The sequence below is a fragment of the Rattus norvegicus genome, chromosome 1 (assembly GCF_036323735.1).
Source record: "Rattus norvegicus strain BN/NHsdMcwi chromosome 1, GRCr8, whole genome shotgun sequence".
Lineage (NCBI taxonomy): Eukaryota > Metazoa > Chordata > Mammalia > Rodentia > Muridae > Rattus > Rattus norvegicus.
This window is the reverse complement of record NC_086019.1, coordinates 81,213,634-81,235,042: the sequence shown is the minus strand read 5'-3', so window position 1 is coordinate 81,235,042 and position 21,409 is coordinate 81,213,634. Positions and strand designations below refer to the sequence as shown.

Here is a 21,409-nt window from a genome sequence, read left to right as displayed (position 1 = left end):
AAGCCTTTTGTTCCTAACGAGGAGCAGTCTGGCCCAGTAGTGATGGCTAATTTCTTCCTGCCTTTTGTCTTCCCAGTCTTTTGTTTTTGGGATTTAGGCTGGTCTTCCTGGATTTCTCCCCAGTAAATTTGGGGCAGGTATTCGGGTCTTTTGTTACTGAAGTCTTGAGCAAGGCTTTCTCATTGTGCTTCCCAGATTTTTCCACCTGGTCAACTAGGGGTATATATTCGGTAAAAAATGCTACAGAATTGACTTTTCTTTCTTAACATGAATAACCCGTGTGTGTGTGTGTGTGTGTGTGTGTGTGTGTGTGTGTGTGTGTGTCTGTGTGTGTCTGTGTGTGTCTGTGTGTCTGTGTGTGTCTGTGTGTGTATGTGTGTGTCTGTGTGTGTGTGTGTCTGTGTGTGTCTGTGTGTGTGTCTGTGTGTCTGTGTGTGTGTATTTTTTAATCCTGCAGGCTTTCACCTGGTTCTCGGTGCTGTTTCTGTGTCGGCATCAACAGGCTAGGACTTCAAGTACTGTGTTGAATAAGTAGAGAAAGAGTGAACAAACTTGTCTAGTCCCTGATTTTAGTGGGATCGCTTCAAGTTTCTCTATATTTAGTTTGATGTTACCTACTGGTTTGCCATATACTGCTTTTACTATGTTTAGATATGGGCCTTGAATTTCTGATCTTCACAGGACTTTTAACATGAAAGGGTGTTTTATTTTGTCAAGTGATTTCTCAGCATCTAATGAAATGATCATGTGGTTTTTATCTTTGAGTTTGTTTATATAGTAGATTATGTTGATGGATTTCTGTATATTAAACTATTCCTGCATCTCTGAGATGAAGCCTACTTGATTATGATGGATGACCATTTTGATGTGGTCTTGGATTCAGTGTGCAAGAATTTTCTTGAGTATTTTTGCATCAATATTCATAAGGGAAATTGTTCTGAAGTTCTCTTTCTTTGTTGGGTCGTTGTGTGGTTTAGGTATATGAGTAATTGTGGCTTCATAGAAAGAGTTTGGTACTGCTCCATCTGTTTCTATTTTGTGGAATAGTTTGGATAGTGTCGGTATGAGGTCTTCTATGCAGGTCTGAAAGAATTCTGCACTAAAACCATCTGGTCCTGGCTTCATTTTGGTTGGGAGACTTTTAATAACTGCTTCAATTCCTTTAGGAGTTATGGGGTTGTTTAGATGGTTTATTTCCTCCTGATTTGGTATCTGGAATCTCTCTAGAAAATTGTTCATTTCCTCCAGGTTTTCCAATTTTGTTGAATATAGGTTTTTGTAGTAGAATCTGATGATTTTTTGAATTTCCTTTGATTCTGTTGTTATGTCTCCTTTTTCATTTTTGATTTTGTTAATTTGTATTCACTCTCTGTGACCTCTGGTTATTCTGGCTAAGTGTTTATCTATCTGGTTGATTTTCTCAAAGAACCAGCTCCTGGTTTTGTTGGTTCTTTGTATAGTCCTTTTCCTTTCTAGTTGGTTGATTTCAGCCCTGAGTTTGATTATTTCCTGCCTTCTGCTCCTCTTCAGTTTATTTATTTCTTTTTGTTCTAGATCTTTTAGGTGTGCTGTCAAGCTGCTGACATATGCTCTCTCCTGTTTCTTTTTGTAGGCACTCCAAGCTATGAGTTTTCCTCTTAGCACCACTTTCCTTGTGTACTATAAGTTTGCGAACATTGTATCTTCATTTTCATTAAATTCTAAGAAGTCTTTAATTTCTTTCTTTATTTCTTCCTTGACCAAGTTGTCATTGAGTAAAGCTTTGTTCAACTTCCATGTATATGTGGGCTTTCTGTCATTATTGCTGTTACTGAAGACCAGCCTTAGTCCGTGGTGATCTGACAGGATGCATGGGATTATTTCTATCTTCCTGTATCTGTTGAGGCCTGTTTTGTGACCGATTATATGGTCAACTTTGGAGAAGGTTCCATGATGTGCTGAGAAGAAAGTGTATCCTTTTGTGTTAGGATGGGATGTTCTATAAATATCTGTTAAATCCATTTGCTTCCTAACTTCTGTTTTAGTTTCTCTATGTTTCTGTTTAATTTCTGTTTCCATGATCTTTCCATTGATGAGAGTGTGGTGTTGAAATCTCCTACTATTATTATGTGAGGTGCAATGTGTGATTTGAATTTTAGTAAGGTTTCCTTTTTTAAATGTAGGTGCCCTTGCATTTGAAGCAGAGATATTTAGGATTGAGAGTTCATCTTTGTGGATTTTTCCATTAATGAATATTAAGTGTCCTTCCTTATCTTTTCTGATGACTTTTGGTTGGAAGTCGTTTTTATTCGATATTAGAATGGCAACTTCAGCTTGTTTCTTCGGGCTATTTGCTTGGAAAGATTTTTTACTCTGAGGTAGTTTCTGTTTTGTCACTGAGGTGTGTTTCCTGTATGTAGCAAAATGCTGGGTCCTCTTTAGGTATCCATTCTGTGAGTCTATGTCTTTTTATTGGGGAATTGAATCCATTGATGTTGAGAGATATTAAGGAGTAGTGATTGTCGCCTCCTATTATTTTAGTTGTTAGAGGTAGAATTATGTTAGTGTGTCCCTCTTTTGGTTTCATTGTAGAGATTATATTCTTGTTTTCTCTGCAGCATAGTTTCTCCCCTTGTGATAAAGTTTTCCATCTTTAATCCTTTGTAGGGCTGGATTTGTAGAAAGATATTGTGCAAATTTGGTTTTGTCATGGAATATCTTGGCTTCTCCATCTATGTTAATTGAGAGTTTTGCTGGATATTGTAGCCTGGGCTGGCATTTTTGTTCTCTTAGGGTCTGTATGACATCTGTCCAGGATCTTCTGGCTTGCATATTTTCTGGTGAGAAGTCTGGTGTAATTCTTATAGGTCTGTCTTTATATATCACTTGACCTTTTTCCCCTCACTGCTTTTCATATTTTTTTCTGTGTTTTGTCCATTTGGTGTTTTAAATATTATGTGACAGGAGGAATTTCTCTTCTGGTCCAATCTATTTGGAGTTCTGTAGGCTTTTTGTATGTTTATGGACATCTCTTTCTTTAGGTTAGGGAAGTTTTCTTCTATAATTGTGTTGAATAAACTTACTGGCCCTTTAATTTGGAAGTCTTCACTGTCTTCCATACCTATTTTCTTTAGGTTTGATATTCTCATTGTATCCTAGACTTCCTGGATGTTTTGGGCTAGGAGCTCTTTCCGTTTTACATTATCTTTGATGATTGTGTTGATGTTTTCTATGATATCTTCTGCTCCTGAGACTCTCTCTTCTATGTCTTGTATTCTGTTGGTGATGCTTGTATCTATGACTCCTAGTCTCTTTCTGAGGTTATCTATCTCCAGGGTTGTCTCCCTTTGTGCTTTCTTTATTCTTTCTATTTCCATTTTTAAATCCTGAATGCTTTTGTTCAATTCCTTCATCCGTTTGGTTGTGTTTTCCTGTAATACTTTCAGGGATTTTTGTCTTTCCTCTTAAGGGCTTCTACTCGTTTACTTGTGTTGTCCTGTGTTTCTTTAAGGGAGTTATTTATGTCCTTCTTAAAGTCCTCCATCATTATCATAAAATGTGATTTTAACTGTAAATCTCACTTTTCCAGTGTGTTTGGATATCCAGTATTCTCTTTGGTGGGAGAACGGGGCTCTGATGATGCCAATTAATCTTGGTTTCTGTTGCTTGGGTTCCTGGATTGCCTCTCACCATCATGTTGTCTCTGGTGTTTGCTTGTCTTGCTCTTTCTGAGAGTGACTTGACACCCTCCCCACCCCAGGTCTCTGTGTTAGCACTCCTGTAAACTGTTTTCCTGTTTTCTTCCAGCCCTTTCTGGGAACAGGTGCTCTGATCTCAGGTGTGTTGGCACTCCTGGTGACTGTCTTTCAGCTCTAGGCGCAGGCACGAATCAGAAGAATCTTGGCCCTGACTGCTCCTAGTTCCCTGCACCCAGGGGCACAGTTGGCACTAGGCGATTCCCTCTTGGGTAAGGAATGTGGGCAGAGGATAGTCTTCTCTGATTTCTCAGGAGTGTCAACACTTCAGAGGTTCCAGCTCTCTCCCTCACGTGATTTCAGTGCAGGGACCTGTTTGACCAGTTTAGTTCAGTCCAGTCCTGGGTGCAGACCAGAACCTCAGGTACTGGCAACTCACTCTTCCTATCTTGTTTCTGATTTTTAATGAGATTGCTTTGAATCCCTCTCCATTTAGTTTGATGTTGGTCATTGTTTTGCTGTATATTGCTTTTCTTATATTTATGTATGTAACTTGAATTTCTGATCTCTCCAATACTTTTAATGTGAACATGTGTTGAATTTTGTCAAATGCTTTTTTAGCATCTAATGAGACAATCTTGTTTTTTTTTCCTTTGACTTTGTTTATATAGTGAATTACATTGATGGATATTTGAATATTGACTTATCTCTGCATTCCTGGGATGAAGCCTTCTTGATCACGTTCGATGATTGTTTTGATGTGTTCTTGGATTCGGTTTGCAAGAATTTGAGTATTTTTGTGTCGATATTCATGAGGTAAATTGGTCTGTAGTTCTCTTTCTTTGATGGATCTTTTTGTGTTTTAGGTATTAGTGTAACTAACTGTGATTTCATAGAAAACATTGGGTAGTGTACCTTCTGTTTTTATTTTATGGAATAGAGGAGTATTGATAATAGTTCTTCTTTGATGGTCTGATAGAATTTTGCACTAAAACCATCTGGCCCTGGGTTCATTTTGCTTGGGAAACATTTAATGACTGCTTCTATTTCCTTGAGGGTTATGGGCTTGTTTAGACTGTTTATCTGATCCTGATTGAACATTGGTACCTGCTATCTGTCCAGGAAATCATCCATTTCATCCATGTTTTCTGGTTTTGTTGAGTATAGACTTTTGTAGTAGAATCTGATGAATTTTTTGAATTTCTGTTTTCTGCATCTCTTTTCATTCCTGATTTTGTTAATTTGGATACTGTTTCTATTGCCTCTGGTTAGTCTGGCTAAGGGTTTATCTACCTTGTTGATTTTCTCAAATAACCAGCTCCTAGTTTTGTTGATGCTTTATATAGTTTCTATTTGGTTGATTTCAATCCTGAGTTTGAATATTTCCTGCTATCTACTTATTTGGGTGTATTTGCTTCTTTTAGTTCTAGAGCTTTCAGAGGAGCTGTTAAGCTGCTAGTTTATGATCTCTCCAATTTCTTTACAGAGGCACTCAGAGTTATGCGTTTTCCTCATATACTGTTTTTAGTGTGTCATATAATTTTGGATTTGTTTTGCCTTCATTTTCACTGAATTCTAAAATGTCTTTAATTTCTTTCTTTATTTCTTCCCTGACCAATTCATCATTGAGTCAATAGTTGTTCAGCTTCAATGTATATATGGGCTTTCTGTTGTTTTTGTTGCCATTAAAGATCAGCCTTAGTTTATGGTGGTCTGATGGTATATATTGGATTAATTCAATGTTCTTGTATCTGGTGAGGTTTGTTTTTGCCTGAGTATGTGGTTGATTTTTGAGAAGGTAACATGAGGTGCTGACAAGAAGATATATTCTTTTGTTTTAGGCTGAAATGTTATGTAGATATCAGTTAAATCTGTTTGTGCATAAGTTCTTTTGTTTTCACTGTGTCTCTGTTTAATTTGTATCTCCAAGATCTGTCCATTGGTAAAACTGAGCTGTTGAAATATTCTACTATTATTGTTTGAGGTTCAATGTGTGCCTTGAGCTTTAATAACATTTCTTTTACAAACGTGTGTGCCCTTACATTTAGGTCCTAAATGTTTAGAAGTGAGAGTTCATCTTGATGAATTTTTCATTTGATGATAATGTAGTATCCTTTCAACTTGTTTCTTGAGATCACTGGCTTGGGCATTTTCCCATTTTTTTACTTTGAGGTGATGTTTCTCTTTGACTCTGAGGTGTGTTTCCTATATGCAGCAAGATGCTAGATCCTGGTTATGTATCCAGTCTGTTAGCCTATGTCTTTTTTTTTTTTTTTTTAATTAACTTGAGTATTTCTTATATACATTTCGAGTGTTATTCCCTTTCCCGGGCAAACATCCCCCTCCCCCCTCCCCTTCCTTATGGGTGTTCCCCTCCCAACCCTCCCCCCATTGCCGCCCTCCCCCCATAGACTAGTTCACTGGGGGTTCAGTCTTATCAGGACCCAGGGCTTCCCCTTCCACTGGTGCTCTTACTAGGATATTCATTGCTACCTATGGGGTCAGAGTCCAGGGTCAGTCCATGTATAGTCTTTAGGTAGTGGCTTAGTCCCTGGAAGCTCTGGTTGCTTGGCATTGTTGTACTTTTGGGGTCTCGAGCCCCTTCAAGCTCTTCCAGTTCTTTCTCTGATTCCTTCAATAGGGGACCTATTCTCAGTTCAGTGGTTTGCTGCTGGCATTCGCCTCTGTATTTGTTGTACTCTGGCTGTGTCTCTCAGGAGCGATCTACATCCGGCTCCTGTCGGTCTGCACTTCTTTGCTTCATCCATCTTGTCTAATTGGGTGGCTGTATATGTATGGGCCACATGTGGGGCAGGCTCTGAATGGGTGTTCCTTCAGTCTCTGTTTTAATCTTTGCCTCTCCCTTCCCTGCCAAGGGTATTCTTTTTCCTCATTTAAAGAAGGAGTGAAGCATTCACATTTTGATCATCCGTCTTGAGTTTCGTTTGTTCTAGGGATCTAGGGTAATTCAAGCATTTGCCCTATGTCTTTTTATTGGGGAATTGAGTCCATTAGTGGTAAGAGATATTAGGGACAAATGATTGTTGCTTTCTGTTATTTTTGTTGTTAGAGTTAACATTATGTTTATGTGATTCTCTTGGGTTTTTTTTTTGTGAAAAGATTAATATCTTGCTTTTTCTTGGGTGTAGTTTCCTTTCTTTTGTTGTTTTTTCCTTCTATTATTTTTTGTAGGGCTAGGTTTTTGGAAAGATATTGTTCAAATTTGGTTTTGTCTTGGAATACGTTGGTTTCTCCGTCTATGTTAATTGAGAGTTTTGCCGATTATAGTAGCCTGGGCTGTCATTTTTGTTCTCTTAGGTTTATATGACATCTGTCCTGGTTCTTCTTGATTTTAGTCTCTTTTGAGAAGTCTATTGTAATTCTGATAGGTCTGCCTTTATATGTCATTTGACCTTTTTTGCTTACTGCTTTCAATATGCTTTCTTCGTTCTGTGCATTTGGTGTTTTAATTATTATGGGATGAGAGGAATTTCTTTTCTGGTCCCATCTGTTTGGTGTTCTGTAGTCTTCTTTTATGTGTATGTGCATTTCTTCTTTTAGGTTAGGAAACTTTTCTTCTATAATTTTGTTGAATATGTTTGCTGGCCCTTTTAGTTGGAAATCTTCACTTTCTTCTATCCCTATTATTCTCAGATCCACTCTTTTCATGTGTCCTGGATTTCCTAAATGTTTTGAGTTAGGAGGTTTTTACTTTCTGTATTTTTCTTCACTTTTGTGTTGATGTCCTCTATTCTACCTTCTGCCACTGAGATTCTCTCTACTATCTCTTGTATTCTGTTGGTGATGCTTACATCTGTGATTCTTCTCTTTCATAGGTTTTTCCCTCTCCATGGCTGTCTCCCTTTGAATTTTCCTTAATGATTCGACTTAGATCCTGGATGGTTTTGTTCAATTTCTTCACCTGTTTGATTGTGTTTTCCTGTATTTCTTTAAGGAATTTATGCATTTCCTCTTTAAGGACTTTTACTTGTTTACTTGTGTTCTCCTGTATTTCTTTAAGGGACTTGTTTATGTCCTTCTTAAAGTCCTTTATCATCTTCATAAAATGATAGTTTAGATCTGAATCTTGCTTCATAGGTGTGTTGGTGTATCCAGGATTTGGTGTATGAGGCGAGTTGGATTCTAGTGTTGTCAAATTAAAATGGTTTCTGTTGCTGATGTACTTGTGCTTGCCTCTTGCCATCTTTGGTGTTATCTGGCCTTTTTGTATCTGACTGGAGCTTGTCCTCCCTGTGAACCTGTGATCCTGCTATTCTGTAATCCAGGATGTGTCAGAATATCTGAGGAGTTGAGCTGCAACTGGGGTGTGGGAATCTGTGGGATGTGGTCTGGCGTTGGGGCTCTGGTTTATAGCACAGGTGGAAACCAGAAGACAGGGCAGCGAATCTGCTTTCCTGGGTTTCAGGGATCGTGGTATTCCAGATTTAGGGGTGGGGTTTAGGGTCTGACCTATGAACTGGTGTATATCAGAATACCTGAGGAATCGAGCTGCAAATAGGGTATGGGCTGTTTTGAAATGGGTCCAGTGCCTGGTTACTTATTCCTGGCACAGGTTGGAACAAAAAAGTGCACAGGTCTTTTGCAGGGTGGAGGGGGCAGGGATGTCCATTATTTATGAACTACAGGTTACTCCATTCCATGCATAAAGTAATTTGTATGGAAAGATAATATGTGACCTCATATTTAGGATTATTTTGTTCTGAATATTTTCCCCATTAATTGTAGTACAAATGTGCATGTGGCATGTAAAGACTGAAGAGAGAATTATGGTTATTGGTGGAGTTTTGAAATATAGTATTTTTATTAATTCTTTGAGAATGTCATATACCTATACATACACTTTGATATTGCTTACCCTCTCACCTATCCTCTTTTGTCTACATCCACCCCCACATTTCCAACACTTTCAGCTTCATGTCCTCTACTTTTCATAGCTCACACACAATGCCTTCTTTCTATATACACATAGGCCGTGCACTAGAGATTAGTTGTCTGACATACTGGGGTCCAGGTCCAGTTTGGGCCATAAGGAATAATAACTCTTCCTCTATAGATTTCACGGAATGTAAATATATCTATTGTTAGGGCCGGGGTCTCATAAACCCTTGTCCCTTATGTAAGAATGTTGAGTGGCTTGATTATGTACCAATTTTATGTAGACAATCAAGCTGTTGTGATTTCGTGAGTACAGTGTCCACCCATAAACAAAGGTACTATTTCTCTCTGATCCTTTTGGAGAGCTGGCTCTTAGAATCCAAGAGATTCCATGTTTTCCATGTTATCTGACCCTTGGGACAAGAAGGATAATACAAATATCTCATTTGTGACAGATCCTTATACACTCATTTGTTCTCTGCACTTTGGTTAGTGTGATAATCAATTTCACAGCATAATGAAATTTCTCTGGTTAATTTCTAATGTTATGATATTCTATTGGTAAAGATATATGATTTAAAGGGTTGTTTGACACTCTATTCATTTAGCACAACAATATCATGAACAGCATGTTCCATAGATTCCTGGGCAGATTTTCAATAGCAGGATTCCTGTGAAAGAATCCCAAAATCCAACCAGAAAGTTGGATTACCCCAATATAATTGTGCCACCAATTTACCCATGTCAGTATCTTATTACACCAGGTATGACTGTCATTCATTGTGTTCACAGCTGGGTAGGATTATTAGTGACTTCCTTCCTCTATCACACTGTATGCATCCCAGGTGACATGAAAGCCATCCATCAGGGATGAATCTTCTTAGTAAAAATAAACTTTGATTTCTCTTGTTCTATTCACAAAGAATATAGTGTGTTTGGTCAGAAGGTGTTGTCGAGTCCTCATTGGTAATCAAGAGCAATTGCAATAATCTGTATAGTATGAGGAATTTCATGGATAATCTAACCACTAAATACAGGAAAGGCATTGGATTTTTAGTTGGCTTCCTGTGTCTTCTGAGATGACCATCATCCTCTATATAGGGTAGTAACTCCAAATGAATACAAACACACACACATACACACACACACACACACACACACACACACACACACACAACGAAAAAACAAAAGAAAAAACCCACATATATACACTTATATACTACATCAATTTCTCAAGTATCTTTGGTGTTAAATATCCCTTCCCCTACATCCTTTGTGCCACCCTCATGCATTTTCCTTCTTGGGTTAATAGCAAATAGTTTTATGAAATATTTAAATATATCATGAGCATAAGTGGACATGTAAATTCATACATATATACATATATATACATATATATATAATTTTGTTGATTCTGTGTTGGGATGTTTGTGATAATTGATGTATATATGTATTTATCTTCTCATGGTTAATTATACATTTTAATGTTGGATGTCTTCTGACATTTTGACCATTCAAAATATTAAATTTTGTAAAGAGATTGAGTTATACTTAAAATAAGATGTATGTCTATCAAATTGACAATATATTGTACATTTTAAATTTCATTGCTGAAATGACTGTGAATGTGCTTCAGAGAGGTTCAACAGAAGGAAGACCAACTTTGAATCTGAATGACACCGTTCCACAGGCTGATGTAGAGTCTTAAGAAAAAGAAACAAAGAAGAAAGAACTGAGCACAGGCATTTGTCTTTCTACTTCTTTATTGTGAACTCAACATAAAATATACCTTATGCTCCTCTTTCTACCAAATTCACTACTTTCCATGATAAACTGTGCCTTCAGACAGTGTTACAAGACTTTTTTTCTACTTTGAGTTGTCTTCATCAGATATCTTGTCACAGAAACAATTTTTAAAAATCTACCAAATGATTCTCCATATTTCCTAGGTACCTATGCTTTTCCTGATTTCTAGAATATGAAGTCTGTCTCTCTCTGCTTAATCCCTTATAATTCTCTCTCTCTCTCTCTCTCTCTCTCTCTCTCTCTCTCTCTCTCTCTCTCTCTGTGTGTGTGTGTGTGTGTGTGTTTCTGTTTCTGTGTGTGATTATGTGTATGTTTATGTGTGTATAAGTGTCTGATTTTGAGATAGCTTTTTTCTAATGCATGTTTTAAAAAGGTTTCCTCTAAATTTGTAGTAGTATTTTTTTTTTTTACTATTTTCTATCAAACAAAAAACAGTTTAAAACAATGACTTTCTGAAATTTGCAGGCAAATCGTTGGAACTGGAAAAAAATCACCTTGAGTTAGGTAACCTAACCCAGAGAGACAAAAATGGTAAGTACCCAGTTATAAGTACATATTATTTATAAAGGACAATCATGCTATTATCCACAGACAAAAAGGCTAAGAAATAAGAAGTGAAGGGAGAACATAAGGGTCTTTCTGGGAAAAAAAAGTTGACTAGATTTAGCAAGTGGACTCTGGATGAGTGGAATTGGTAACAAAAGGGAAGATGGCGAAAATAATGGGAGAAACATCTGAAATTTATGGAGACTAATACAAGGGAAACTTAATGGAATCTATGACAGTAACCCTAGCAAATTCTCCTAGTACTAGGGCACAAAGAGCCTGAACTGGCCATCTTCTGAAAGCAGCAAGGCCTCAAGTTGCTTTGCAACTCCATCTATTTAGGTGGTGGTGGTAATTTTATTCTTGATCTGTAACCAGTGAATATTCATGGGAAGGGAAATGGGTAAGAGGGCAGTGAACTTACCTCGAAATATTAGAATTGGGTTTAAAACTACAACTGGGTACAAAAAGACAGAGCAAATGGTAGGCCACTGTCAGAAATTCCTATGGAGCTTGAGAGCAGAGAATACTTGGAGAATCTAGGGTCACATAGACTGGTATACAAGGTTGCCAATAAACCTTGTCTGAAACAAGGTAAAACTCAAGAATTGACAGCTAAGAGCTCTAACTATCCACTTCTGCTGTGGAACTAAGAGAAAAAACAAACACTCACAAAACCACACCCCTTACACACACACACACACACACACACACACACAGTATAACCACACAAAACAAACAAATGTGGCATTTATTTTACAGTGTCATTGCTTATTTAATATACATCTGGTACAAAGTACAAGCTCTCTTTTAGGCATTAGACATTTGTTACACTAAACTGTCAAATGACTCATCTTCACCCTCACTTGACAGTAGAATGGGACAACAAACAGATTGAATAATTCAGTATTTATATTTCCAGGAGCCATTGAGGAGAAGCGCCATACTAGCAGGTGTTTTTCTGAGATGGATTCTCAATGGAATGTAGATCTATGACAGTTTCGCTTCTTTAGGTAAGGCTGATAAGATTCATTTTAGGAAACATTCCACCTATTAATATGCTTTTTTCCTAGATGGGTCCTGGAATTATATATTACTCTTCACTGAATAAATGCTGTTTAGAAGCTACATGTTACTTCATGTGCAGATGAAGCACTGAGTATGAAACCCTGCTATCATCTTATAGAATTCTACAGATCAGTGAAATTTGTGGCAATTTCTCATGTGACGGTGGTATGTGGATGACTGGCAGAAGCTTTTGTTACACAGAAAGCAGGTGTAGGGCTTTTCTCCAGTGTGAATCCTCTCATGAGCCTTCAAGTTTGTCTTGTGGCTGAAGGGTCTTTTGCATATATGACATTCAAAAGGCTTCTCTTCCTTATGGATGATCTCATGAACTCGAAGGTCTGATTGACTATAGAAGCCTTTATGACATTCGGAACAGAAAAATGACCTCTTCTTTCTGGTTTTTTTCTGGCGTGCTGAATGATTATAGGGATATTTAAAGGTTTGGGGACATTCACCACTTGTGTATGTATTGAGGTCTTTCTGGATTCTCTCTTGATGAACTTCACAGGTAGAGTTTACCTTATTGCTTTGTAAAAGTTGTAAAGTCACAGAGGGAGGAAGGTCTGGCCTGGTAAGGAACCCTAGTACCTCCACTGGGGCATCTTCTGAAGAAGGTGTCCTTAAGGAATATTCTAGGGGCCTGGAGGTGCCTTGAGTGGCTCTTATTAAACACTCGGTGACTCCATAAGAAGTGCTGCTGTCTTTCAACTCATCTGCCTGATTTGGAAAAGAAACCTTCTCATTTGCAGGACTGCTAACACCATGATTTCCTTCATGAGCATTTGAGGAACTGTAACAGCCATCATCACTATTTTTAGTCCTGTGTGGCCTAGAGAATAATCCTGGTTTTACCTCGGTAGGGACAGTTTGAGAGAAGCATGTCCTCAGGGACTCTATTGGGTACTTGGAAGTGACTTCAGTTGTCTTTCTGGCACTCTGGGTGACTGCATAAGAAACAGCTTTAGCTTTAGGCTCAGCATACTGATCTATTTGGATAATGAGAAGAGGACTCCTCTTCTCTCCAGAACTATTAACACCACTATTTCTTTCACTAGCATTCCATGGATTGTTGCAGGTATCTCCAGTGTTCTCATTTCCTGTGAAAATAAGATAGTCTATGAAACTGTGTCCCAGAAGGGATTCTCGCACAACACCCCTCTTCTGTTCAGCTTTTAAACTCACCTGTTTCCATGAACATGTCTTGGGGTCTCTGCAAGTGTGTCTGTAAATTCGTTTGTTTTGGCATTGCTGTTGCTTGCTGTTGTTTCAAATGTTTGATGACTTCTTTTAAGGGCATGTTTTCAGAAAAAAGGGCTGTCTGCCCCTGCATCGAGACACAGACCTGTAAACAAAGCCAAGTAACCATTGTCAATGAATCTGTGGATGACAGAAAACCTTCCCTCAGTCTGCTTACACAGGATCACTGGCCTATAGGTTAGCTCATGTGTCTAGCCCTCATATCTAGGGGTAGTATCCTGGCATTCACAAATTCTCTTCTCTAAAGTCACTATCTACCCTGTGTCTGCAAATATTGTGTCACTGTATAGAAGGAAACAAAAGGTTTCCTATAAACTTTGGCCACAATATTTTCTTCAACTCTTCAAATCATTAAAAGATCAGATGAATTTTGACTAATTTACAAATAGGAAGATCCCCTTCAAAAAAAGTTGCTGCTTCTTGCAATCATTGTCTCTTCTCCCACCCAAGATATTGTAACTGTTACAAACTGGGTCTCTTAGTGTTGTGGTTTGCCCTGAAGTTACTGTATTTTGATGCTAATTCCACTGACCCAAGGACAGCTGCCTAGTCAAGGACTCAGAACTCAGGTGACTTCACCAGAACCACCTCTCCATTGAATTTGTAAAGTACAGGTGAAGGGCAGGTACAGGATAGAAGGAGGCCTGTCATTGGAGGAGAAGGAAGGATGGTGGGAGAGAAGTTTGAAGGAGGAGGAGGAGAAGAGAAGAGAAGGGAAGACAGGAGAGAGGGGAGAAGCCATGGCAGGTGATGTTAAGATTCTGCTCTGTGTATTTACAGGTTGTTATCAACATTCTTAAGGGAGGGATGGTACTGGGCTTTGTATGTTTAATTGGGCAATTATATCTTACCAATTGGGTCAAAGATTATTGTGTTGTGTGTTCCTTTATGTGGGGGTTTGAGTGTAGGAAAGTGCGGCTGGGATGTGTTTCCTCCAAGATATCTAGCAGATATCTGAGCACTGAGGTGTAGACCCAGTGGGGTAAAAGACAATAATACATCATTTATTTTTATATTTTTACAACAACATCTTAGGGGGAAATGACCATGGTTTGGCAGGAAAAAACAAAAAGAAAAGAAATCTGTATAGTAGGAGGGCATAAAGGAGCCCACAAATTGTCTGATACAGCCTTCAGGCCTCTGGTTTCAACCAGGACAGATCATCAGTTTGCCTGCTGCTGTGAAGACCCCTCAGGCTGAAGACCTCCCAGGAGATCTGCTATAGCCATGGCCACAGGTTTTCCAGAAGACCTGCAGCAACCCAGGGACACCAGAGGCAGGCTCCAGACAGAAAAACCCAGGCCAGTAAACATAAGTTATAATTAGACGGCAAGAGGAAAGCACAAGTCCATAACCAACAAAAGCCAATGTACTTTGGCACCAACAGAATCCAATTCTCCTACCACAGCAAGCCCTATATACACCAGTTCACTTGAAAACCATGATGCTAACATAAAATCCTATCTCATGAAGTTACTAGAGTCCTTTAAAGAGGATACCCACTGAAATACAAGAAAATACTCATAAACCGATAGAAGCCCTTTAGAAAGAAACAGATGAATCCCTTAAAGAAATATAGGAAAACACAGTCAAACAGATGAAGGAATTGAACAAAGTAGCTCTACACCTACAAATGGAAGCTGAAACAATAAAGAAATTAAAAATGGAGGCAACTCTGGCAATCCAATATCTAGGGAAGAGTTAAGTTGATACAGATGCAAGCATCAACAACAAGATACAAGAGATAAAAAACAGAATCTCAGACATAGAAGATACCTTAGAAGATATTGACACAACCATCAAAGAAAATACAAAACATAAACTTCTATCCCAAAACATCCAGGAAATCCAGGACACAATAAACACATAAAACATACAAATAATAGCAATAGGAGAGAGCAAAGATTCCCAGATCAAAGAAGCAGAAATGTTTTCAAAAATTATAGAAGAAAACTTACCCAACCTAAAAAAAAAGTAAGTAGACATAAATGTACAAGAAGCCTATAGAACACCAAACAAATTGGACCAGAAAAGAAAATTCTCTCCTCACATAATACTTAAAACATTACATGCAGAGAACAAAGAAAGAACATTAACAGTAGTAAGGAAAAAAGTCAAGTTATATAAAGGCAGATCTGTCAGAATTGTAACAGATTTTAACCGAGACATTAAAAACCAAAAGAGGGGGCTGGAGAGATGGGTCAGTGGTTAAGAGCCCCGACTGCTCTTCCAGAGGACCTGAATTCAATTCCCAGCAACCACATGGTGGCTCGCAACCATCTGTAAAGAGATCCGATGCTCTCTTCTGGTGTATTTGAAGACAGCTACAGTGTACTTATACATAATAAATGAATAAATCTTTTAAAAAAAGTCAAAAGAGAATGGACAGAGGTCATGCATACCCTACAAGAACACAAGCTATTATAACTGGCAAAACTCAATTGTTATAGATGGAGAAACAGAAATATTCTAGGAGAAAAACAAATGTAAACAATGTCTATCTACCAATCTAAACCTACAGAGGATTCTAGGAAGAGAACTCCAACACAAAAAGGGTACCCACACCAAAGATAAAACAAGGAGTTAATCATCACACAAAACCAAAAGGAGAGCATCACATATACAGAATGCACTTACAACAACAAACATAACAGAAATTAGTTTCTCTGTTTAATATCTGTCAAATCAAAGAACTTAATTTCCCAATAAAAAGACATAAGCTAACTGACTGAAGCAGGATCCCGCATTTTGCTGCAAGAAACACACCTCAGTGACACAGATAGACACTATCAGAGTAAAAGACTGGAAAGTTGGGGTTGGGAATTTAGCTCAGTGGTAGAGCGCTTGCCTAGCAAGCACAAGGCCCTGGGTTCAGTCCCCGGCTCCGAAAAAAAGAAAAAAGAAAAAAAGAAAAAAAAAAAAGACTGGAAATTCTTCTAAGCAAATGGTTACAAGAAACAAGTGGAGTTGCCATTCTAATATCCAATAAAATAGACTTTCAACCAAAAGTTATCAAGCAAGATAAGGAAGGACACTTCATATTCATCAAAGGAAAAATCCACCAAGAGAAAGTCTCAATTCTGAACATCTAAGCCCCAAATGTAAGGGCAACCATACAAATATTAAAAAACCAAAAGAAAACAAAACAACTTTCCTAAAGCTCAAAACACATGGTGAAACACACGTAATATAGTGGGACACTTCAACACCCCACTCTCACCAATAGACAGGTGATTGAAACAGAAACTACACAACGACAAAATGAAACCAATATAGGTCATGGACCAAATAGATTTAACAGATATACGCAGAAGATTACACCCTAAAACAAAAGAATTATACCTTCTTCTCAGCACCTCATGGTACCTTATCTAAAACTGAACATATAGTCAGTCACAAAACAAGCCTCAAGAGATAAAAGAAGATTGAAATAATCACATGCATCCTACTAGATCATAATAGATTAAGGCTAAACTTGAATAACAACAAAAACAACAACCAAAAAACCCCACATAACCATGCAAACAACTCTCTACTTAATGACATCTTGTCTAGGAAAGAAAGAAAGAAATTAAAGATTTTCAGGAACTCAATGAAAATGCTGACATGGCATTACCAAAACTAATGGAACCCAATGAAAGCAGTGTTAAGAGGAAAATTCACAGCACTAAGTGCCCTGGTAAAGAAATTGGAGAAATCCTATACTAGCAACTTAAACAGCACACCTGAAAGACCTAGAACAAAATGAAGCAAACACACCCAAGAGGAGTAGATGGCAGAAAACAGTTAAACTCAGGGCTAAAATCATCCAAATAGAAACAAAGGGAACTATACAAAGAACCCACAAAACCAAAAGCTGGTTCTTTGAGAAAATCCACAAGATAGATAAACTCTTAGCCACACTACCTAAAAGGCATGGAGATAATATCCAAATTAACGAAATCAGAAATGAAAAAGAAGACATAACAAGAGAAACTTAGGAAACTCAAATAATCATCAAATCCTACTACAAAAGCCTATACTCAACAAAACTGGAATGTCTAGATAAAATGGATGATTTTCTAGACAGATACCAAGTACCAAAGTTAAATCAAGAGCAGATAAATATAGAGGGAAGTGATGATTCCCTAATTGGTACTTGATTGTGTCAATAGAGAAGGCAGAAGTCAATTTCTGGGTGAAAGGAAATAGCTGGGACTTCTGGGTCCCAGGAGCAGAAAGAAAGGATGGAGCTGTTCAGGCCAGACTAAAATGGACAGGAGAAAAAGGGAAGATGGATCCACTGATGGTGGCTTGGCAAAATTAGCCAGCAGAAATTGGGATTGAGGCCTTGTAGGGAGCCATTCTGAGCTATACAGTCACAAAGGATGTGGGGAGCGGGTGTGGCCGCAGTCCCAAGATGGTGCCCGGGGACTGCAGCTAAGTCTCATGACTAGCACCTGACTTTCTCACACACCTGAAACTAGCCACGTCTATTGTGAGAGCTGCGCAGGCACACCATGACGCAAGATCAGGCCATGTGACATGGACCTATGAACCGAGACTACGCAGTCTGGACTGAGGAGGCGGAGTTGAGGGAGGATATAAGGGAGTGTGCTCCGGGGCTGGGAGGAGGAGAGAAATAAGAAAAGAGATTGTTGCTTGCATGCAGAAAAAGATTCCTGAATAAACTGCTGTGAGAAGAACATCGTAGTGTCGCTCCTTTTCTGCGGGACGGAGACGGAGGCGACAAGGCCTGAAGCAGCTAATCTAAGAGCTAAACTGGGATAGGTCAGAGGTACTAGGAAGGCAATAGCATGCTTTTTAAAACTACATGCAACAAGTAAATATATAAACAGTCTTATATGTCCTAAGACATTAGGAGGAGTCATTAAAAATCTTCCAACCAAAGAAAGTCCAGGGCCAGATGGCTTTAGTACAAAAGTCTACTAGACCTTTATGAAAGAGCTAATATCAACTAACAACACTCCTCAAACTATTCCATAAAATAGAAACAGAAGGAATATAACCTAATTTATTATTCTATGAAGACACAATTACTCTGATCCCTAAACCACACAAGGACCCAACAAAGAAAACTGCAGTCCAATTTTGCTTTTGAATATTGATGCAAATATACTCAATAAAATTCTAGCAAACTGAATTCAAGAAAATATAAAAAGCATTATTCACCACGATCAAGTGGGCTTTATCCCATGGATGCAACTTTGGTTCAATATATGAAAATCCATTGATGTAATCCAATATATAAACAAATTCAAAGAAAAAATCATATGATTATCTCCGTAGATGCTGTAAAAGCATTTGTCAAAATACAACAGTTTTTCATGGTAAAAGTCTTGGAGAGATGAGGAATTCAAGCCCCATACTGAGACATAATAAAAGCAATGTACAGCAAAGCAAGAGCCAATATCAAATTAGAAGGAGAGACACTTGCAACAATCCTCCTAAAATCAGGGAAAGGACAAGGCTGCCCAGTCTCCCCATATTTATTCAATATAGTACTCAAAGTTCGAGTGAGGGTAATTAAACAGACAACAAAAGAAGACCAAGGAAATACAAATTGGCAAGGAAAGAGTCAACCAGAGAACTTCTACAGCTGATAAACAACTTCAGCAATGGGACTGGATATAAAATTTACTCAACAAATCAGTATCCTTTCTTTACACAAATGATAAATGGGTTGAGAAAGAAAATAGGGAAAAAGCACCCATCGCAAAAGTCAAAAATAATATAAAATACAGTGTCACTCTAACCAAGCAAGTGAAAGATCTGTATGACAAGAATTTTAAGTCTCTCAAGAAAGAAATCAAAGAAGATCTCAGAAATTGGAGAGATCTCGCATGTTCATGGAATGGTAGGATTAACATAGTAAAAATGACAGTATTACCAAAAGCAATCTACAGATTGAAGACAATCCGCATCAAAATTCTAAAACAATTCTTTACAGACATGCAAAGAGCAATTCTCAATTTCTTATGAAAAAAAAACAGGATAGCTAAAGCAGTTCTTAACAATAAAAGAACTTCTCTGGAAGTCAACATCTCTGACTTCAATCTGGACTACAGAACAATAGTGATAAAAACTGCACGGTATTGGTACAGAGACAGACAGGTAGATCAATAGAATAGAATTGAAGACCCAGAAATAACCCCACACACTTATGGACAGTTGATCTTTGACAAAAAAGCACAAAATATACAATGGAAAAAGAAAGCTTCTTCATTAAATGGTGCTGGTCTAAATTGCAGTTGGTATGTAGAAAAATTAAAATAGATCCATGTTTGTCACTTGAAAAATACTCAAGTTCAACCGAGTCAAGGACCTCAAAATAAAACCAGATATACAAAATCTATACAAATTATATTAGAAGAGAAATTGCGAAGTGGGAAGAGGCTTGAACTCATTGGCACGGGGAGAGGGGATGGTTTCCTAAACAGATCTCCAATGTCAGGCTCCGAGATCAAGAATTGATAAATGGGACCTCATGAAACTGAAAAGCTTTTGTCAAGCAAAGGGCATTGTCAATAGGATAAATTGCAAGCCTACAGATTGAAAAAATCTTTACTAACCTTACATCCAATAGAGTGCTAATATCCAAAATATATAAAGAACTCAAGAAGCTAATATTCAAAAAATCCAAACAACCCAATTAAAAATTGGGGTACAGAGGTAAACAGAATTAACAGCAGGAGAATCTTCTATGGTCATAAGCACACAAAGAAATGTTCAAAGTCCTTATCCTTGAGGGAAAGGCAAATCAAAATGACTCTCAGATTCTACCCTATACCAATCAGAATGGCTAAGATCAAAAACTCAAGTGACAGTACACATTGACAATGATGTGGAGAATGGGGAATACTCCTCCATTGCTGGTGGGATTGCAAACTTTTATAACTACTCTTTAAATCAATGTGGAGGTTCCTCAGAAACTTTGAAATAGACCTGAAAACACAGCTACACTATTCTTGAGCAAATAACCACAAGATACCCCACCATACCACAGGGGTACTTGTTCCAATATGTTCATAGCAGCCTTATTTGTGATCGCCAGAAGCTGGAAACAATCCAGATGTACAACAACAGAAGAATGGATAGAGAAAATTTCATTCACTTAAATGATGTAATACTATTAAGCTACTGAGAACAAGCTTGACATCACAACTCACACCCAACTGAAACCAGTCCAACAAAAACTTATGTCTCCACAAGATGCAAACTGTCTCTGTTCTTAGGAACATGACTGGATTTTATGGCAGCAGTTTACTTGGATTTCAGTTTCAATCATGAAATTTTCAACTTAAAGCTCAAAGGAGTGAAAATGTGAAGTAAAACAAACTGTGAAATGACACCTTGTTTATAGACTTAAAAATATAAATACACAGAATGGCATGGTAGTCAACACATTTAATTCAGTGCCTGAAAAACAGTTATAAATTCCTTGAGTTCCCATCTAGCCACTGCTACATAATGAAATGATGTCACAAATGAAAACAAACAAAAAGAAACCCCAAATAATCAACCATACAAACAAATCAACCAAAATGTAAATTAAAAAACCTAAAATAATAATAAGTTATTTGTACAGTGATGTTCAGAAACCGTCTTTCAATGTCTGAGAATTATGCAAATCTAGACTTCAAAAGGAGTTACAATGTAATTACATCTGCATTAAATCTTTCCAGTTTAAAAGATACGAACTGAGGCATTAGTATTGATCAAGGCATTTCTTGTGGGTATATGATTGCCAAATACGAATGTGAGAGAGCCATATTTCAAAATCAGAAAACATACTTTATCATTTTGTCACATCAGTTTTCAAGGAAGAATATCCCAGTGTCATGTAGTAGACTATTTGGAAAGCCATTTAGGCACTTTAATCCCCAGATTCAACCTCATAGGTCCTGGTATCATAGGCTAATGCTGTCATACATATATTTAAGTGTTTGCTAAGGTTCCAACTCAATCCTCATGATTACAATGTAAGTACTTCCATGACTCAGCCATATTCCAGACTCAAGGCATTTCTTCTAAACCCTTAAAGTCCAATTGTCAACTCCTCAGTCTCTCTGCCATAATCTTAATAAACTAAATTTAAGTACGCTCATCAAAACATTGATGACCTTTCTACATTATTTATACTAATTTAGGACAGTGCAAAT

The 21,409-nt window shown here is 37.8% G+C and overlaps 1 protein-coding gene across 1 annotated transcript in view; it reads right to left on the bottom strand.

Annotated features, from left to right (window-relative positions):
- Positions 1 to 12,119: 12,119 nt before the first annotated feature.
- The window catches only part of LOC134484273 (zinc finger and SCAN domain containing protein 4C-like), a 9,818-nt gene continuing 528 nt past the window's right edge, over positions 12,120 to 21,409 (bottom strand). Inside the window, exons 2-3 of the mRNA XM_063280607.1 lie at positions 13,173 to 13,332; positions 12,120 to 13,087 (exon numbers count right to left, since the gene is read on the bottom strand). Coding sequence (XP_063136677.1) covers positions 12,120 to 13,087; positions 13,173 to 13,332 — 1,128 coding nt within the window. The remainder of the gene's footprint in view (positions 13,088 to 13,172; positions 13,333 to 21,409) is intronic.